Source organism: Oncorhynchus mykiss, chromosome 10, assembly GCF_013265735.2.
Source record: "Oncorhynchus mykiss isolate Arlee chromosome 10, USDA_OmykA_1.1, whole genome shotgun sequence".
In the NCBI taxonomy this organism is placed as follows: domain Eukaryota; kingdom Metazoa; phylum Chordata; class Actinopteri; order Salmoniformes; family Salmonidae; genus Oncorhynchus; species Oncorhynchus mykiss.
In genome coordinates, this window is record NC_048574.1 from 5266749 (window position 1) to 5288027 (window position 21279).

Sequence of the window (21279 nt, forward strand, 5' to 3'; positions counted from 1 at the left end):
CAGGGTTGATCTGGATATCTACCAGTCCAAGCCCCTCTATTGCCTTCTGGTACCTCCTACATCAGGGTTGATCTGGAGATCTACCAGTCCAAACCCCTCTATTGCCTTCTGGTACCTTCTACATCAGGGTTGATCTGGAGCGCCAAGCCCCTCTATTGCCTTCTGGTACCTCCTACATCAGGGTTGATCTGGAGATCTACCAGTCCAAACCCCTCTATTGCCTTCTGGTACCTTCTACATCAGGGTTGATCTGGATATCTACCAGTCCAAACCCCTCTATTGCCTTCTGGTACCTTCTACATCAGGGTTGATCTGGAGATCTACCAGTCCAAACCCCTCTATTGCCTTCTGGTACCTTCTACATCAGGGTTGATCTGGAGATCTACCAGTCCAAACCCCTCTATTGCCTTCTGGTACCTCCTACATCAGGGTTGATCTGGAGATCTACCAGTCCAAGCCCCTCTATTGCCTTCTGGTACCTTCTACATCAGGGTTGATCTGGAGATCTACCAGTCCAAGCCCCTCTATTGCCTTCTGGTACCTTCTACATCAGGGTTGATCTGGATATCTACCAGTCCAAGCCCCTCTATTGCCTTCTGGTACCTTCTACATCAGGGTTGATCTGGAGATCTACCAGTCCAAGCCCCTCTATTGCCTTCTGGTACCTTCTACATCAGGGTTGATCTGGAGATCTACCAGTCCAAGCCCCTCTATTGCCTTCTGGTACCTTCTACATCAGGGTTGATCTGGATATCTACCAGTCCAAACCCCTCTATTGCCTTCTGGTACCTTCTACATCAGGGTTGATCTGGAGATCTACCTGTCCAAACCCCTCTATTGCCTTCTGGTACCTTCTACATCTGTTGATCTGGATATCTACCAGTCCAAACCCCTCTATTGCCTTCTGGTACCTCCTACATCAGGGTTGATCTGGAGATCTACCAGTCCAAACCCCTCTATTGCCTTCTGGTACCTTCTACATCAGGGTTGATCTGGAGATCTACCAGTCCAAACCCCTCTATTGCCTTCTGGTACCTTCTACATCAGGGTTGATCTGGAGATCTACCAGTCCAAACCCCTCTATTGCCTTCTGGTACCTTCTACATCAGGGTTGATCTGGAGATCTACCAGTCCAAACCCCTCTATTGCCTTCTGGTACCTTCTACATCAGGGTTGATCTGGAGATCTACCAGTCCAAGCCCCTCTATTGCCTTCTGGTACCTTCTACATCTGTTGATCTGGAGATCTACCAGTCCAAGCCCCTCTATTGCCTTCTGGTACCTTCTACATCAGGGTTGATCTGGAGATCTACCAGTCCAAGCCCCTCTATTGCCTTCTGGTACCTTCTACATCAGGGTTGATCTGGAGATCTACCAGTCCAAGCCCCTCTATTGCCTTCTGGTACCTTCTACATCAGGGTTGATCTGGAGATCTACCAGTCCAAGCCCCTCTATTGCCTTCTGGTACCTTCTACATCAGGGTTGATCTGGAGATCTACCAGTCCAAACCCCTCTATTGCCTTCTGGTACCTTCTACATCAGGGTTGATCTGGAGATCTACCAGTCCAAACCCCTCTATTGCCTTCTGGTACCTTCTACATCAGGGTTGATCTGGAGATCTACCAGTCCAAGCCCCTCTATTGCCTTCTGGTACCTCCTACATCTGTTGATCTGGAGATCTACCAGTCCAAGCCCCTCTATTGCCTTCTGGTACCTTCTACATCAGGGTTGATCTGGAGATCTACCAGTCCAAGCCCCTCTATTGCCTTCTGGTACCTTCTACATCAGGGTTGATCTGGAGATCTACCAGTCCAAACCCCTCTATTGCCTTCTGGTACCTCCTACATCTGTTGATCTGGAGATCTACCAGTCCAAACCCCTCTATTGCCTTCTGGTACCTCCTACATCTGTTGATCTGGAGATCTACCAGTCCAAACCCCTCTATTGCCTTCTGGTACCTCCTACATCTGTTGATCTGGAGATCTACCAGTCCAAACCCCTCTATTGCCTTCTGGTACCTTCTACATCAGGGTTGATCTGGAGATCTACCAGTCCAAACCCCTCTATTGCCTTCTGGTACCTTCTACATCAGGGTTGATCTGGAGATCTACCAGTCCAAACCCCTCTATTGCCTTCTGGTTCCTTCTACATCAGGGTTGATCTGGAGATCTACCAGTCCAAACCCCTCTATTGCCTTCTGGTACCTCCTACATCTGTTGATCTGGAGATCTACCAGTCCAAACCCCTCTATTGCCTTCTGGTACCTTCTACATCTGTTGATCTGGAGATCTACCAGTCCAAACCCCTCTATTGCCTTCTGGTACCTCCTACATCTGTTGATCTGGAGATCTACCAGTCCAAGCCCCTCTATTGCCTTCTGGTACCTTCTACATCAGGGTTGATCTGGAGATCTACCAGTCCAAGCCCCTCTATTGCCTTCTGGTACCTCCTACATCTGTTGATCTGGAGATCTACCAGTCCAAACCCCTCTATTGCCTTCTGGTACCTTCTACATCAGGGTTGATCTGGAGATCTACCAGTCCAAGCCCCTCTATTGCCTTCTGGTACCTCCTACATCTGTTGATCTGGAGATCTACCAGTCCAAGCCCCTCTATTGCCTTCTGGTACCTTCTACATCAGGGTTGATCTGGAGATCTACCAGTCCAAGCCCCTCTATTGCCTTCTGGTACCTTCTACATCTGTTGATCTGGAGATCTACCAGTCCAAACCCCTCTATTGCCTTCTGGTACCTCCTACATCTGTTGATCTGGAGATCTACCAGTCCAAACCCCTCTATTGCCTTCTGGTACCTTCTACATCAGGGTTGATCTGGAGATCTACCAGTCCAAACCCCTCTATTGCCTTCTGGTACCTCCTACATCTGTTGATCTGGAGATCTACCAGTCCAAGCCCCTCTATTGCCTTCTGGTACCTCCTACATCAGGGTTGATCTAGAGATCTACCAGTCCAAGCCCCTCTATTGCCTTCTGGTACCTTCTACATCAGGGTTGATCTGGAGATCTACCAGTCCAAACCCCTCTATTGCCTTCTGGTACCTTCTACATCAGGGTTGATCTGGATATCTACCAGTCCAAGCCCCTCTATTGCCTTCTGGTACCTTCTACATCAGGGTTGATCTGGAGATCTACCAGTCCAAGCCCCTCTATTGCCTTCTGGTACCTTCTACATCAGGGTTGATCTGGAGATCTACCAGTCCAAGCCCCTCTATTGCCTTCTGGTACCTCCTACATCTGTTGATCTGGAGATCTACCAGTCCAAACCCCTCTATTGCCTTCTGGTACCTCCTACATCAGGGTTGATCTGGATATCTACCAGTCCAAACCCCTCTATTGCCTTCTGGTACCTTCTACATCAGGGTTGATCTGGAGATCTACCAGTCCAAACCCCTCTATTGCCTTCTGGTACCTTCTACATCTGTTGATCTGGAGATCTACCAGTCCAAGCCCCTCTATTGCCTTCTGGTACCTTCTACATCTGTTGATCTGGAGATCTACCAGTCCAAGCCCCTCTATTGCCTTCTGGTACCTTCTACATCAGGGTTGATCTGGAGATCTACCAGTCCAAGCCCCTCTATTGCCTTCTGGTACCTTCTACATCAGGGTTGATCTGGAGATCTACCAGTCCAAACCCCTCTATTGCCTTCTGGTACCTCCTACATCTGTTGATCTGGAGATCTACCAGTCCAAGCCCCTCTATTGCCTTCTGGTACCTCCTACATCTGTTGATCTGGAGATCTACCAGTCCAAGCCCCTCTATTGCCTTCTGGTACCTCCTACATCAGGGTTGATCTGGAGATCTACCAGTCCAAACCCCTCTATTGCCTTCTGGTACCTTCTACATCTGTTGATCTGGAGATCTACCAGTCCAAGCCCCTCTATTGCCTTCTGGTACCTTCTACATCTGTTGATCTGGAGATCTACCAGTCCAAGCCCCTCTATTGCCTTCTGGTACCTTCTACATCAGGGTTGATCTGGAGATCTACCAGTCCAAGCCCCTCTATTGCCTTCTGGTACCTTCTACATCAGGGTTGATCTGGAGATCTACCAGTCCAAACCCCTCTATTGCCTTCTGGTACCTCCTACATCTGTTGATCTGGAGATCTACCAGTCCAAGCCCCTCTATTGCCTTCTGGTACCTCCTACATCTGTTGATCTGGAGATCTACCAGTCCAAGCCCCTCTATTGCCTTCTGGTACCTCCTACATCAGGGTTGATCTGGAGATCTACCAGTCCAAACCCCTCTATTGCCTTCTGGTACCTTCTACATCAGGGTTGATCTGGAGATCTACCAGTCCAAACCCCTCTATTGCCTTCTGGTACCTTCTACATCAGGGTTGATCTGGAGATCTACCAGTCCAAGCCCCTCTATTGCCTTCTGGTACCTTCTACATCAGGGTTGATCTGGAGATCTACCAGTCCAAGCCCCTCTATTGCCTTCTGGTACCTTCTACATCAGGGTTGATCTGGAGATCTACCAGTCCAAACCCCTCTATTGCCTTCTGGTACCTTCTACATCTGTTGATCTGGAGATCTACCAGTCCAAGCCCCTCTATTGCCTTCTGGTACCTTCTACATCTGTTGATCTGGAGATCTACCAGTCCAAGCCCCTCTATTGCCTTCTGGTACCTTCTACATCAGGGTTGATCTGGAGATCTACCAGTCCAAACCCCTCTATTGCCTTCTGGTACCTTCTACATCAGGGTTGATCTGGAGATCTACCAGTCCAAGCCCCTCTATTGCCTTCTGGTACCTCCTACATCAGGGTTGATCTGGAGATCTACCAGTCCAAGCCCCTCTATTGCCTTCTGGTACCTTCTACATCAGGGTTGATCTGGAGATCTACCAGTCCAAGCCCCTCTATTGCCTTCTGGTACCTTCTACATCAGGGTTGATCTGGAGATCTACCAGTCCAAACCCCTCTATTGCCTTCTGGTACCTTCTACATCAGGGTTGATCTGGAGATCTACCAGTCCAAACCCCTCTATTGCCTTCTGGTACCTTCTACATCAGGGTTGATCTGGAGATCTACCAGTCCAAGCCCCTCTATTGCCTTCTGGTACCTTCTACATCAGGGTTGATCTGGAGATCTACCAGTCCAAACCCCTCTATTGCCTTCTGGTACCTTCTACATCAGGGTTGATCTGGAGATCTACCAGTCCAAGCCCCTCTATTGCCTTCTGGTACCTTCTACATCAGGGTTGATCTGGAGATCTACCAGTCCAAGCCCCTCTATTGCCTTCTGGTACCTTCTACATCAGGGTTGATCTGGAGATCTACCAGTCCAAACCCCTCTATTGCCTTCTGGTACCTTCTACATCTGTTGATCTGGAGATCTACCAGTCCAAGCCCCTCTATTGCCTTCTGGTACCTTCTACATCAGGGTTGATCTGGAGATCTACCAGTCCAAGCCCCTCTATTGCCTTCTGGTACCTTCTACATCAGGGTTGATCTGGAGATCTACCAGTCCAAACCCCTCTATTGCCTTCTGGTACCTTCTACATCTGTTGATCTGGAGATCTACCAGTCCAAGCCCCTCTATTGCCTTCTGGTACCTTCTACATCTGTTGATCTGGAGATCTACCAGTCCAAGCCCCTCTATTGCCTTCTGGTACCTCCTACATCTGTTGATCTGGAGATCTACCAGTCCAAACCCCTCTATTGCCTTCTGGTACCTTCTACATCAGGGTTGATCTGGAGATCTACCAGTCCAAGCCCCTCTATTGCCTTCTGGTACCTTCTACATCTGTTGATCTGGAGATCTACCAGTCCAAACCCCTCTATTGCCTTCTGGTACCTTCTACATCAGGGTTGATCTGGAGATCTACCAGTCCAAGCCCCTCTATTGCCTTCTGGTACCTCCTACATCTGTTGATCTGGAGATCTACCAGTCCAAACCCCTCTATTGCCTTCTGGTACCTTCTACATCAGGGTTGATCTGGAGATCTACCAGTCCAAGCCCCTCTATTGCCTTCTGGTACCTTCTACATCAGGGTTGATCTGGAGATCTACCAGTCCAAGCCCCTCTATTGCCTTCTGGTACCTCCTACATCTGTTGATCTGGAGATCTACCAGTCCAAGCCCCTCTATTGCCTTCTGGTACCTCCTACATCTGTTGATCTGGAGATCTACCAGTCCAAACCCCTCTATTGCCTTCTGGTACCTTCTACATCAGGGTTGATCTGGAGATCTACCAGTCCAAACCCCTCTATTGCCTTCTGGTACCTCCTACATCAGGGTTGATCTGGAGATCTACCAGTCCAAACCCCTCTATTGCCTTCTGGTACCTCCTACATCTGTTGATCTGGAGATCTACCAGTCCAAGCCCCTCTATTGCCTTCTGGTACCTTCTACATCAGGGTTGATCTGGAGATCTACCAGTCCAAACCCCTCTATTGCCTTCTGGTACCTCCTACATCTGTTGATCTGGAGATCTACCAGTCCAAGCCCCTCTATTGCCTTCTGGTACCTCCTACATCTGTTGATCTGGAGATCTACCAGTCCAAACCCCTCTATTGCCTTCTGGTACCTTCTACATCAGGGTTGATCTGGAGATCTACCAGTCCAAGCCCCTCTATTGCCTTCTGGTACCTTCTACATCAGGGTTGATCTGGAGATCTACCAGTCCAAGCCCCTCTATTGCCTTCTGGTACCTTCTACATCAGGGTTGATCTGGAGATCTACCAGTCCAAGCCCCTCTATTGCCTTCTGGTACCTCCTACATCAGGGTTGATCTGGAGATCTACCAGTCCAAACCCCTCTATTGCCTTCTGGTACCTTCTACATCAGGGTTGATCTGGAGATCTACCAGTCCAAGCCCCTCTATTGCCTTCTGGTACCTCCTACATCAGGGTTGATCTGGAGATCTACCAGTCCAAACCCCTCTATTGCCTTCTGGTACCTCCTACATCTGTTGATCTGGAGATCTACCAGTCCAAACCCCTCTATTGCCTTCTGGTACCTTCTACATCAGGGTTGATCTGGAGATCTACCAGTCCAAACCCCTCTATTGCCTTCTGGTACCTCCTACATCTGTTGATCTGGAGATCTACCAGTCCAAGCCCCTCTATTGCCTTCTGGTACCTTCTACATCAGGGTTGATCTGGAGATCTACCAGTCCAAACCCCTCTATTGCCTTCTGGTACCTTCTACATCAGGGTTGATCTGGAGATCTACCAGTCCAAGCCCCTCTATTGCCTTCTGGTACCTCCTACATCAGGGTTGATCTGGAGATCTACCAGTCCAAACCCCTCTATTGCCTTCTGGTACCTTCTACATCAGGGTTGATCTGGAGATCTACCAGTCCAAACCCCTCTATTGCCTTCTGGTACCTCCTACATCAGGGTTGATCTGGAGATCTACCAGTCCAAACCCCTCTATTGCCTTCTGGTACCTCCTACATCAGGGTTGATCTGGAGATCTACCAGTCCAAGCCCCTCTATTGCCTTCTGGTACCTCCTACATCTGTTGATCTGGAGATCTACCAGTCCAAGCCCCTCTATTGCCTTCTGGTACCTTCTACATCTGTTGATCTGGAGATCTACCAGTCCAAACCCCTCTATTGCCTTCTGGTACCTTCTACATCAGGGTTGATCTGGAGATCTACCAGTCCAAACCCCTCTATTGCCTTCTGGTACCTTCTACATCAGGGTTGATCTGGAGATCTACCAGTCCAAACCCCTCTATTGCCTTCTGGTACCTCCTACATCAGGGTTGATCTGGAGATCTACCAGTCCAAGCCCCTCTATTGCCTTCTGGTACCTTCTACATCAGGGTTGATCTGGAGATCTACCTGTCCAAACCCCTCTATTGCCTTCTGGTACCTTCTACATCTGTTGATCTGGAGATCTACCAGTCCAAGCCCCTCTATTGCCTTCTGGTACCTTCTACATCAGGGTTGATCTGGAGATCTACCTGTCCAAACCCCTCTATTGCCTTCTGGTACCTTCTACATCTGTTGATCTGGAGATCTACCTGTCCAAACCCCTCTATTGCCTTCTGGTACCTCCTACATCAGGGTTGATCTGGAGATCTACCAGTCCAAGCCCCTCTATTGCCTTCTGGTACCTTCTACATCAGGGTTGATCTGGAGATCTACCAGTCCAAACCCCTCTATTGCCTTCTGGTACCTTCTACATCAGGGTTGATCTGGAGATCTACCAGTCCAAGCCCCTCTATTGCCTTCTGGTACCTTCTACATCAGGGTTGATCTGGAGATCTACCAGTCCAAACCCCTCTATTGCCTTCTGGTACCTCCTACATCAGGGTTGATCTGGAGATCTACCAGTCCAAGCCCCTCTATTGCCTTCTGGTACCTTCTACATCAGGGTTGATCTGGAGATCTACCAGTCCAAGCCCCTCTATTGCCTTCTGGTACCTTCTACATCAGGGTTGATCTGGAGATCTACCAGTCCAAACCCCTCTATTGCCTTCTGGTACCTTCTACATCAGGGTTGATCTGGAGATCTACCAGTCCAAACCCCTCTATTGCCTTCTGGTACCTTCTACATCAGGGTTGATCTGGAGATCTACCAGTCCAAGCCCCTCTATTGCCTTCTGGTACCTTCTACATCAGGGTTGATCTGGAGATCTACCAGTCCAAACCCCTCTATTGCCTTCTGGTACCTTCTACATCAGGGTTGATCTGGAGATCTACCAGTCCAAACCCCTCTATTGCCTTCTGGTACCTTCTACATCAGGGTTGATCTGGAGATCTACCAGTCCAAACCCCTCTATTGCCTTCTGGTACCTTCTACATCAGGGTTGATCTGGAGATCTACCAGTCCAAACCCCTCTATTGCCTTCTGGTACCTTCTACATCAGGGTTGATCTGGAGATCTACCAGTCCAAACCCCTCTATTGCCTTCTGGTACCTTCTACATCTGTTGATCTGGAGATCTACCAGTCCAAACCCCTCTATTGCCTTCTGGTACCTTCTACATCAGGGTTGATCTGGAGATCTACCAGTCCAAACCCCTCTATTGCCTTCTGGTACCTTCTACATCAGGGTTGATCTGGAGATCTACCAGTCCAAGCCCCTCTATTGCCTTCTGGTACCTCCTACATCTGTTGATCTGGATATCTACCAGTCCAAGCCCCTCTATTGCCTTCTGGTACCTTCTACATCAGGGTTGATCTGGAGATCTACCAGTCCAAACCCCTCTATTGCCTTCTGGTACCTTCTACATCAGGGTTGATCTGGAGATCTACCTGTCCAAACCCCTCTATTGCCTTCTGGTACCTTCTACATCAGGGTTGATCTGGAGATCTACCAGTCCAAGCCCCTCTATTGCCTTCTGGTACCTTCTACATCTGTTGATCTGGAGATCTACCAGTCCAAGCCCCTCTATTGCCTTCTGGTACCTTCTACATCAGGGTTGATCTGGAGATCTACCTGTCCAAACCCCTCTATTGCCTTCTGGTACCTTCTACATCAGGGTTGATCTGGAGATCTACCAGTCCAAACCCCTCTATTGCCTTCTGGTACCTTCTACATCAGGGTTGATCTGGAGATCTACCAGTCCAAGCCCCTCTATTGCCTTCTGGTACCTTCTACATCAGGGTTGATCTGGAGATCTACCAGTCCAAACCCCTCTATTGCCTTCTGGTACCTTCTACATCAGGGTTGATCTGGAGATCTACCAGTCCAAACCCCTCTATTGCCTTCTGGTACCTTCTACATCAGGGTTGATCTGGAGATCTACCAGTCCAAGCCCCTCTATTGCCTTCTGGTACCTTCTACATCAGGGTTGATCTGGAGATCTACCAGTCCAAACCCCTCTATTGCCTTCTGGTACCTTCTACATCAGGGTTGATCTGGAGATCTACCAGTCCAAGCCCCTCTATTGCCTTCTGGTACCTTCTACATCAGGGTTGATCTGGAGATCTACCAGTCCAAGCCCCTCTATTGCCTTCTGGTACCTTCTACATCAGGGTTGATCTGGAGATCTACCAGTCCAAGCCCCTCTATTGCCTTCTGGTACCTTCTACATCAGGGTTGATCTGGAGATCTACCAGTCCAAGCCCCTCTATTGCCTTCTGGTACCTTCTACATCAGGGTTGATCTGGAGATCTACCAGTCCAAGCCCCTCCATTGCCTTCTGGTACCTCCTACATCAGGGTTGATCTGGAGCGCCAAACCCCTAACCTAACACAGCTGATTCAATTAGTTAAATGAGCAACTAAATCAAAATTAACAACTTCTATGGTTGAAATGAGCCAGAGACATGAAATTAAATGAGTCAGAAACATTTATTCTGGTGTCAAAATTAAAAACAAAGTATAAAAAAAATAGGATAATTAAGTCTCATCCAAAACGGACATGTGCGAAAATATTAGGGGAAAATGGTACGTCATGGAACGAAGGGTACGTAACACACACACACACACACACACACACACACACGCACACACACACACTCTTTCTCTCTCTGTCTCTCTCCTCCTCCTCCTCTTCCTCTCTCCCTCTCTCACCACAGTTTTCCTCGTCGGCTCCATTGGGGCAGTCTCTGTGTCCATCACACTGCAGAGCTTGGTGCAGACACACCGTCACGTTACCACAGGGGAATTGCCCCAGAGGACAACTGCTCTCTACTGCCGTCCTGCTGGACACCATCGCTGCAGCTGGAGGAGAGGGGGGGGGGGGGGGGGGGCATTATAAGGACATTTAAATATACTGTAATGATATACTTTGACTTCATAGCCAATACACATTTATTTACACATCTATAAACATTTCGTTATCGTGTTATAACAGGTCCCAACCGCACCGTTTAAGGTTGGCTAAATATATCCATATGAGAGCGTTTCACGTCACGCTGCGCAAGAGCTCATATTTAGTCAACTTATTAATAGACGCATAATTACAATGACAGCGTGGTGTCATCATTATGGCTGTTCTCAAAAGAGTGTGCTTCTGCCATACCACTGTTAGTAGATGAAGGGAAGAAATGAACATTTACCACTGTTAATGAATATGCCAAAAGGTAGATAACAGATACAAACATGAATGAAAGAAAATAACATGTGTTTACTGTGATGAACTCAACACAAACTCCCGATTTAAAGACTATTGTTTCCGTATTAGCAGATAAGGGAGTACTTTTTTTAAATTCCCCTTTGTGCATTCCATTCAACAGCAGTGCTATAAACAACCTATTACAACAACAACAACAACAACAACAACAGCTAAATGTAGAATCACCTCATAATAATAGTGAAAAGCTCTACTAAAGTGGTGTTTTTTACGATCATCTCATGGGTTTAAGCTCCAGAACATCCTGTAACTGCCTAGAGATTAGAAGGTTTATAACAAACACCTCCCTCCACTCACATCTCCCGGCAGGAGAACAGTCTGGGGTGGGAGGGAGGAAGGGAGGGAGGGATGAAGAGGAGAGGGATGGATGAAGAGGAGACATCACATCTCCCGGCAGGAGAACTGTCTGATCCTGCCACTCTACTGACTAACGAGGGAGGGAGGTGGGAGAGAGGAGGGAGGGAGGTGGGAGAGAGGAGGGAGGGAGGGAGGGGGGTTGGAGGGAGGGAGGGAGGGAGGGAGGGAGGGAGGGAGGGAGGGAGGGAGGGAGGGAGGGAGGGACCAGTCCAGGAATCTAGTTTCAGACCAGTATGTTGTAGGGGGATCTAGTTTCAGACCAGTATGTAGGGGATCTAGTTTAAGACCAGTATGTAGGGGATCGAGTTCCAGACCAGTATGTAGAGGGATCTAGTTCCAGACCAGTATGTAGAGGGATCTAGTTCCAGACCAGTATGTAGTGGGATCTGGCTTCAGACCAGTATGTAGAGGATCTGGTTTCAGACCAGTATGTAGTGGGATCTAGTTTCAGACCAGTATGTAGGGGATCTGGTTTCAGACCAGTATGTAGGGGATCTAGTTTCAGACCAGTTTGTAGGGGATCTCGTTTCAGACCAGTATGTTGAAGGGGGATCTAGTTTCAGACCAGTATGTTGTAGGGGGATCTAGTTTCAGACCAGTATGTAGGGGATCTAGTTTCAGACCAGTATGTAGAGGATCTAGTTTCAGACCGGTATGTTGTAGGGGGATCTAGTTTCAGACCAGTATGTAGAGGATCTAGTTTCAGACCAGTATGTAGTGGTATTTAGTTTCAGACCAGTATGTAGAGGATCTAGTTCCAGACCAGTATGTAGTGGGATCTGGTTTCAGACCAGTATGTTGTAGGGGATTTAATTTCAGACCAGTATGTTGTATGGGATCTAGTTTCAGACCAGTATGTAAGATAACTAGTTTCAGACCAGTATGTAGGGGATCTAGTTTCAGACCCATATGTTGTAGGGGGATCTAGTTTCAGACCAGTATGTAGGGGATCTAGTTCCAGACCAGTATGTAGGGGGATCTAGTTTCAGACCAGTATGTAGTGGTATTTAGTTTCAGACCAGTATGAAGGGAATTTAGTTTCAGACCAGTATGTTGTAGGGGATCTAGTTTCAGACCAGTATGTAAGAGAACTAGTTTCAGACCAGTATGCAAGGGATCTAATTTCAGACCAGTATGTAGGGGATCTAGTTTGAGACCAGTATGTTATAGGGGATCTAGTTTCAGACCAGTATGTAAGAGATTTAGTTTCAGACCAGTATGTCAGAGAACTAGTTTCAGACCAGTATGTAAGAGATCTAATTTCAGACCAGTATGTAAGAGATCTAATTTCAGACCAGTATGTAGGGGATCTAGTTTCAGACCAGTATGTAGGGGATCTAGTTTCAGACCAGTATGCAAGAGAACTAGTTCCAGACCAGTATGTTGTAGGGGGATCTAGTTTCAGACCAGTATGTAGGGGATCTAGTTTCAGACCAGTATGTAAGAGAACCAGTTCCAGACCAGTATGTAGTAGGATTTAGTTTCAGGCCTTTCTCTTACAGCTGTTACAATAGGTTAGATTGCAACAGACCCTGACTCGGTCCTTCTCAGCGTTGTGAGGTATCATTTGAGAGGCAGTGTTACCTTACATTCCTAACACCCAGCTATGTCTTGTCATAGTTCCTCCCTAGTCAGTGAGCTCTCTATATTCAATTCTATTCAATTCAATTCAATTCAATTCAAGGTGCTTTATTGGCATGGGAAACATATGTAAACATTGCCAAAGCAAGTGAGGTAGATTTATAAACAAAAATGAAATAAACAATAAAAATTAACAGTCAACAGAAGTTTCAAAATAATAAAGACATTACAAATGTCATATTACGTCTATATACAGTGTTGTAACGATGTGCAAATAGGTACATACAAAAGGGAAAGTAAATTAGCATAAATATGGGTTGTATTTACAATGGTGTTTGTTCTTCACTGGTTGCCCTTTTCTTGTGGCAACAGGTCACAAATCTTGCAGCTGTGACGGCACACTGTGGTATTTCACCCAGTAGATATGAGAGTTTATCAAAATTGCGTTTGTTTTCAAAATTCCTTGGTCTGTGTAATCTGAGGGCAACATGGGCGTCAGGCCCCCAGCACTGCACACTCCTGCCAACATCATTACGTACACCTGCCAACATCATTATGTACACCTGACAACATCATTACGTACACCTGCCAACATCATTATGTACACCTGACAACATCATTACGTACACCTGCCAACATCATTACGTACACCTGCCAACATCATTACGTACACCTGCCAACATCATTATGTACACCTGCCAACATCATTACGTACACCTGCCAACATCATTACATACACCTGCCAACATCATTACGTACACCTGCCAACATCATTATGTACACCTGCCAACATCATTACATACACCTGCCAACATCATTACGTACACCTGCCAACATCATTATGTACACCTGACAACATCATTATGTACACCTGCCAACATCATTACGTACACCTGCCAACATCATTACGTACACCTGCCAACATCATTACATACACCTGCCAACATCATTACGTACACCTGCCAACATCATTACATACACCTGACAACATCATTATGTACACCTGTCAACATCATTACGTACACCTGCCAACATCATTACGCACACCTGCCAACATCATTACGTACACCTTCCAACATCATTACACACGCCTGCCAACATCATTACGCACACCTGCCAACATCATTACATACACCTTCCAACATCATTACGTACACCTGTCAACATCATTACGTACACCTGCCAACATCATTACGCACACCTGCCAACATCATTACGTACACCTTCCAACATCATTACACACGCCTGCCAACATCATTACGCACACCTGCCAACATCATTACGTACACCTTCCAACATCCTTACACACGCCTGCCAACATCATTACGTACACCTTCCAACATCATTACACACGCCTGCCAACATCATTACACACTCCTGCCAACATCATTATGTACACCTGCCAACATCATTACGTACTCCTGCCAACATCATTACGTACACCTGCCAACATCATTACGTACACCTGACAACATCATTATGTACACCTTCCAACATCATTACGTACACCTGACAACATCATTACGTACGCCTGCCCGATTTCAGGCTGTATCACAACCGGCCGTGATTGGGAGTACCAAGGGCAGTCATTGTAAATAAGAATTTGTTCTTAACGGACTTGCCTAGTTAAATAAAGGTTACATAAAGGTTACATAAAGGTTAAATAAAGGTTAAATAAAGGTTAAATAAAGGTTACATAAAGGTTAAATAAAGGTTAAATAAAGGTTACATCATTTTTATCACAGCCTGATGTATATTAATATACCGGCAATCTATCCTGAAGCATCTATTCCTCATCCTCTATGTCACTCTCCCATTCTCCATCTCTCTCACTCTCCCATTCTCCATCTCTCTCTTCCTCTCCCTCTCCCATTCTCCATCTCTCTCTTCCTCTCCCTCTCCCATTCTCCATCTCTCTCTTCCTCTCCCTCTCCCATTCTCCATCTCTCTCTTCCTCTCCCTCTCTCTCTCTCCATATCTCTCCCTCCTCTTTCTTCCTCTACCATTCTCCATCTCTCTCCCTCCACTTTCTTCCTCTCCCATTCTCCATCTCTCTCTTCCTCTCCCTCTCTCTCTCTCCATCTCTCTCCCTCCTCTTTCTTCCTCTACCATTCTCCATCTCTCTCACTCTCCCTCCTCTTTCTTCCTCTCCCATTCTCCATCTCTCTCTTCCTCTCCCTCTTCCACTCACCATCTCTCTCTCCCTCTCCCATCTCTCTCTCACTCCCATTCTCCATCTCTCTCTCTCTCCCATTCTCCATCTCTCTCTCTCTCCCATTCTCCATCTCTCTCTCCCTCTCCAATTATCCATCTCTCTCTTCCTCCCATTCTCCATCTCTCTCCCATTCTCCATCTTGCTCTCCCATTCTCCATCTCTCTCTCCCATTCTCCATCTCTCTCTCCCATTCTCCATCTCTTAATCTCTCGCTCTCCCATTCTCAATTTCTTTCTCCCTCTCCCAATCTCCATCTCTCTCTCCCTCTCCCATTCTCCATATCTCTCTCCCTCTCCCATTCACCATCTCTCTCTCCCTCTCCCATTCTCCATATCTCTCTCCCTCTCCCATTCACCATCTCTCTCTCCCTCTCCCATTCTCCATCTCTCTCTCCCTCTCCCATTCTCCATTTATACCTCCTTCTCCCATTCTTCATCTCTCTCTCCCATTCTCCATCTCTTCCTCCTTCTCCCATTCTCCATCTATTTGTCCCTCTCTCACTTTCCATCTGCCTTTCACTCTGTCTGTCTCTCTCTCTCCCTCTCTCTTTCAGAGCTTTATTTCTTTAACAGCCATACTCTCTATCCTGAAATATCTCTTCCTCTCTATTTCCAGCAGCATACTGCCCTCAATCCCACTGCTGGCGTGCCTCTGAAGCTAAGCAGGGTTGGTCCCTGGATGGGAGACCACATGCTGCTGGAAGTGGTGTTGTAAAGAAAAAGATCCCAGGGCAGTGAGTGGGGACATTGCCCTGTGTAAGGTGCTGTCTTTTGGGTGGGACGTTAAACGGGTGTCCTGACTCTCTGTGGTCACTAAAGATCCCATGGCACTTATGGTAAGAGTAGGGGTGTTAACCCTGGTGTCCAGGCTACATCTAAACAATGTCACTTTTACATGTTTACTTACCCTACATTACTCATCTCATATGTATATACTGTACTCTATACCATCCACTGCATCTTGCCTATGCTGTTCTATACCATCACTCATTCAAATATTTTTTTATGTACGTATTCTTTCTGTGTGTGTCTGAGGTAGTAGTTGTGGAATTGTTAGGTTAGATTACTTGTTACAAATTACTGCATTGTCGGAACTAGAAGCACAAGCATTTCACTACACTCGCATTAACATCTGCTAACCATGTGTATGTGTGACAAATAAAATTTTATTTGAATTCCCAATCTGGTCCTCATACCATAATGGCCACCTAATCATCCCCAGCTTCCAATTGGCTCATTCATCTCCTCTCTCCTGTAACTATTCCACAGGTTGTTATGAAAATGTGTTCTCAGTCAAATGAACTGGTAAAATATTTGTTAAAATACATCTCAACCCCTCTCTCCTTGCCTCACACACACTGCATCCCTCTATGTCTTAAGATGTTGTTTTTGTCCTGTGAAAAATGGCCATCATGTCTGTCTGGGCTGCATTCAGCATGAAACAACGTTTAGGGCCGTTGTGAATCGGATGTAGGCGTACGTATTAGAATAACACACATGCCTCTTATATGTGGAGTGTGGATCAGTGTGAATCTTCCCATTTCAAAGATGTGTACGGTTGCAGTTTCAGGTGCTCTCCGCTACTGCCTGTAAAGGCTCTATTTTAACCACATTTACCCAATGGTGAATCTGGCGCTGGCGCTATAGGTTCTGCGGTGTGTCACAAATATTGTTGCTATTTTCAGTTAGGAGCACATTATGACCTGTCAACACCTTTAATGGTTGGTATGATGAGCTCTTGGCCACTCACTGGCCAGCCAATGCCTTTCGTGGTAGGTGTGTTGCGCTCTTGGCCACTCAGTGGCCAGTCAATGCCTTACATGGTAGGTATGACGAGGGCTTGGCCCCTCGCTGACCAGTCAGCACATTTCATGGGAGGTTTGACAACGATTCAGTCAACACGTTTCATGGTAGATGTAACGATTCAGTCAACACATTTCATGGTAGGTATGACGAGGGCTTGGCCCCTCGCTGACCAGGCAACACGTTTCATGGTAGGTATGACGAGGGCTTGGCACCTCGCTGACCAGGCAACACATTTCATGGTAGGTATGACGAGGGCTTGGCCACTCGCTGACCAGGCAACACATTTCATGGTAGGTATGACGAGGGCTTGGCCCCTCGCTGACCAGTCAACACATTTCATGGTAGGTATGACGAGGGCTTGGCCACTCGCTGACCAGGCAACACGTTTCATGGTAGGTTTGACTAGGGCTTGACCCCTCGCTGACCAGTCAACATGTCTCATGGTAGGTATGATGACAGCTTGGCCACTCGCTGACCAGTCAACACATTTCATGGGAGGTTTGACAACGATTCAGTCAACACATTTCATGGTAGATGTAACGATTCAGTCAACACATTTCATGGTAGGTATGACGAGGGCTTGGCCACTCGCTGACCAGGCAACACGTTTCATGGTAGGTTTGACCAGGGCTTGACCCCTCGCTGACCAGTCAACATGTCTCATGGTAGGTATGATGAGAGCTTGGCCACTTGCTGACCAGTCAACACGTTTCATGGTAGGTGTAACAATTAATTCAACATGTTTCATGGTAGGTATGACGAGGGCTTGGCCCCTCGCTGACTAGGCAACACGTTTCATGGTAGGTATGACGAGGGCATGGCCCATCGCTGACCAGGCAACACGTATCATGGTAGGTATGATGAGGGCTTGGCCCCTCGCTGACCAGGCAACACGTTTCATGGTAGGTATGACGAGGGCTTGGCCCCTCGCTGACCAGGCAACATGTTTCATGGTAGGTATGACGAGGGCTTGGCTGACCAGGCAACGCGTTTCGTGTCTCCATACTGCATGCGGTCTCCAGTTCTGTAGGTTATTGACAGTCTGATGCTGATCAACTCTAATTGAGGGAATATCCTTCTATTAGTCCACTGTGAATTCATGTTACAGTCGATTAGATTACATCGGTGACTGTAACGAGTATAACAACATTAAAAAAATATATATATTCAAAAAATGTAAACAGACATTCAGTGTTTTGCTCAGTACGTTTTGGATCGTTGTCAGTCAACGTTGTTGAAACTGGAGTATAGTCAGACACGCGTCGCACTTCTCCACGTTGATCAATACTACCCTCCTGTGAATGGGACTGTACGTGTGAGCTACGTTGTCAATAAGCCAGATATGGCCCAGGCCTACCTGTCACGATCGTTATAATGAGTGGATCAAGACGCAGCCTGGTGTGTTTCCTTCCTTTTGTTTGGAAGAGAAACTTAAAGAACAAAAACAATAAAAACTAAAGGTGCCTCTCAGAGTAGTGCTCGCAGGCAACTCTTCCTAGACTAGATCCTCACAAAGCACAGTGGGGAAAATGGCTGCCTAAATATGATCCCCAATCAGAGACAACGATAAACAGCTGCCTCTGATTGGGGAAACATATCAGGCCAACACATAGAAATAAACAACCTAGATGACCCACCCTTAGTCACACCCCAACGTAGAGAATGAAAAGGATCCCTATGGTCAGGATCTTATTGGACTGACTCATTAATACGGCCTTATTGGACTGACTCATTAATACAGCCTTATTGGACTGACTCATTAATACGGCCTTATTGGACTGACTCATTAATACGGCCTTATTGGACTGACTCATTAATACGGCCTTATTGGACTGACTCATTAATACGGCCTTATTGGACTGACTCATTAATACGGCCTTATTGGACTGACTCATTAATACGGCCTTATTGGACTGACTCATTAATACGGCCTTATTGGACTGACTCATTAATACAGCCTTATTGGACTGACTCATTAATACGGCCTTATTGGACTGACTCATTAATACGGCCTTATTGGACTGACTCATTAATACTGCTTTATTGGATTGACTCATTAATACGGCCTTATTGGACTGACTCATTAATACGGCCTTATTGGACTGACTCATTAATACGGCCTTATTGGACTGACTCATTAATACGGCCTTATTGGACTGACTCATTAATACGGCCTTATTGGACTGACTCATTAATACGGCCTTATTGGACTGACTCATTAATACGGCCTTATTGGACTGACTCATTAATACGGCCTTATTGGACTGACTCATTAATACGGCCTTATTGGACTGACTCATTAATACGGCCTTATTGGACTGACTCATTAATACGGCCTTATTGGACTGACACATTAATACGGCCTTATTGGACTGACTCATTAATACGGCCTTATTGGACTGACTCATTAATACGGCCTTATTGGACTGACTCATTAATACGGCCTTATTGGACTGACACATTAATACGGCCTTATTGGACTGACTCATTAATACGGCCTTATTGGACTGACTCATTAATACGGCCTTATTGGACTGACTCATTAATACGGCCTTATTGGACTGACTCATTAATACGGCCTTATTGGACTGACTCATTAATACAGCCTTATTGGACTGACTCATTAATACGGCCTTATTGGACTGACTCATTAATACGGCCTTATTGGACTGACTCATTAATACAGCTTTATTGGACTGACTCATTAATACGGCCTTATTGGACTGACTCATTAATACGGCCTTATTGGACTGACTCATTAATACGGCTTTATTGGACTGACTCATTAATACGGCCTTATTGGACTGACTCATTAATACGGCTTTATTGGACTGACTCATTAATACGGCTTTATTGGACTGACTCATTAATACGGCCTTATTGGACTGACTCATTAATACGGCTTTGTTGGACTGACTCATTAATACGGATGGAGGGCTTTATGGAGGGCTTTATATGGCAGGGGTTTATATAGAGGGGGTTTATATGGACGGGGTTTATATGGAGGGGGTTTATATGGAGGGGGTTTATATGGAGGGGGTTTATATGGAGGGGGTTTATATGGAGGGGGTTTATATGGAGGGGGTTTATATGGAGGGGGTTTACATGCAGGGGGTTTGCATGCAGGGGGTTTACATGGAGGGGGTTTATATGGAAGGGGTTTAACATGGAGGAGGTTTATATGGAGGGGGTTTATATGGAAGGGGTTTATATGGTGGGGGTTTATATGGAAGGGGTTTATATAGAGGGGGTTTATATGGAGGGGGTTTAACATGGAGGGGGTTTAACATGGAGGGGGTTTATATGGAAGGGGTTTATATGGAGGGGGTTTATATGGAGGGGGTTTATATGGAGGGGGTTTATATGGAGGGGGTTTATATGGAAGGGGTTTATATGGAAGGGGTTTATATGGAAGGGGTTTATATGGAAGGGGTTTATATGGAGGGGGTTTATATGGAGGGGGTTAATGTGTTTCTGTTATTCTGTTATTCTGTTATTCTGTTATTCTGTTATTCTGTTTTTCTGTTTTGCTGCTCCCATACCTGATATTTCAATAAATCTTGATTAGGAAGAATAAATGTTGATTAGCAAACCCTTTATTGAGAGTCTAGACTACTTGGTGAATGCATTGGGCAGGACAAAACAAAACAGCCTTCATTGAGAGGAGCAGAGTCTATGCTTGGTTTTCAATAAAATGAAAAAAACGAACTTTGGAAAAAACATCAATTTATTATGTAAAAATACAACTTTTACAAGGGACAAAAAGCATAACTCTCTTGTTCCTTGTGTATACGGGCACTGTGTGTGACGGATGGATAGGCAGCGCTTCCGCTGTCAAAATCTATACAATCACCAACCACATTACTGCTAAGACCAGCTCTTGGTTGGCCCTTAAATATCCCCACCAGGGCCGCCGGAAATCGGAACAACCCCTCCCACCTCAGCAAAAGCAAGCTCATATAAGACTCTCTAGAGACAGCAGGAGCGGTAGAGATACTCTGAATGATCAGCTGTAAAAAGCCAACTGACATTTACTCCTGAGGTGCTGACCTGTTGCACCCTCTACAACCACTGTGATTATTATTATTTGACCCTGCTGGTGATCTATGAACATTCAACAACGTAGCTCACATCTTGGCCATGTTCTGTTATAATCTCCACCCGGCCCAGCCAGAAGAGGACTGGCCACCCCACATAGCCTGGTTCCTTTCTAGGTTGCTGGCCTTTCTAGGGAGTTTTTCCTAGCCACTGTGCTTCTACATCTGCATTG

At 46.4% G+C, this 21279-nt stretch overlaps 1 protein-coding gene across 1 annotated transcript in view; it reads right to left on the minus strand.

The window, feature by feature from the left end:
• Positions 1-14046, minus strand: part of LOC110533265 (relaxin receptor 2-like) — a 136291-nt gene extending 122245 nt beyond the window's left edge. The window contains exons 1-2 of the mRNA XM_036934549.1: positions 14037-14046; positions 10490-10639 (exon numbers count right to left, since the gene is read on the minus strand). Of these exons, the coding sequence (XP_036790444.1) occupies positions 10490-10639; positions 14037-14046 (160 nt within the window). The remainder of the gene's footprint in view (positions 1-10489; positions 10640-14036) is intronic.
• Between the last annotated feature and the right edge of the window lie 7233 nt (positions 14047-21279).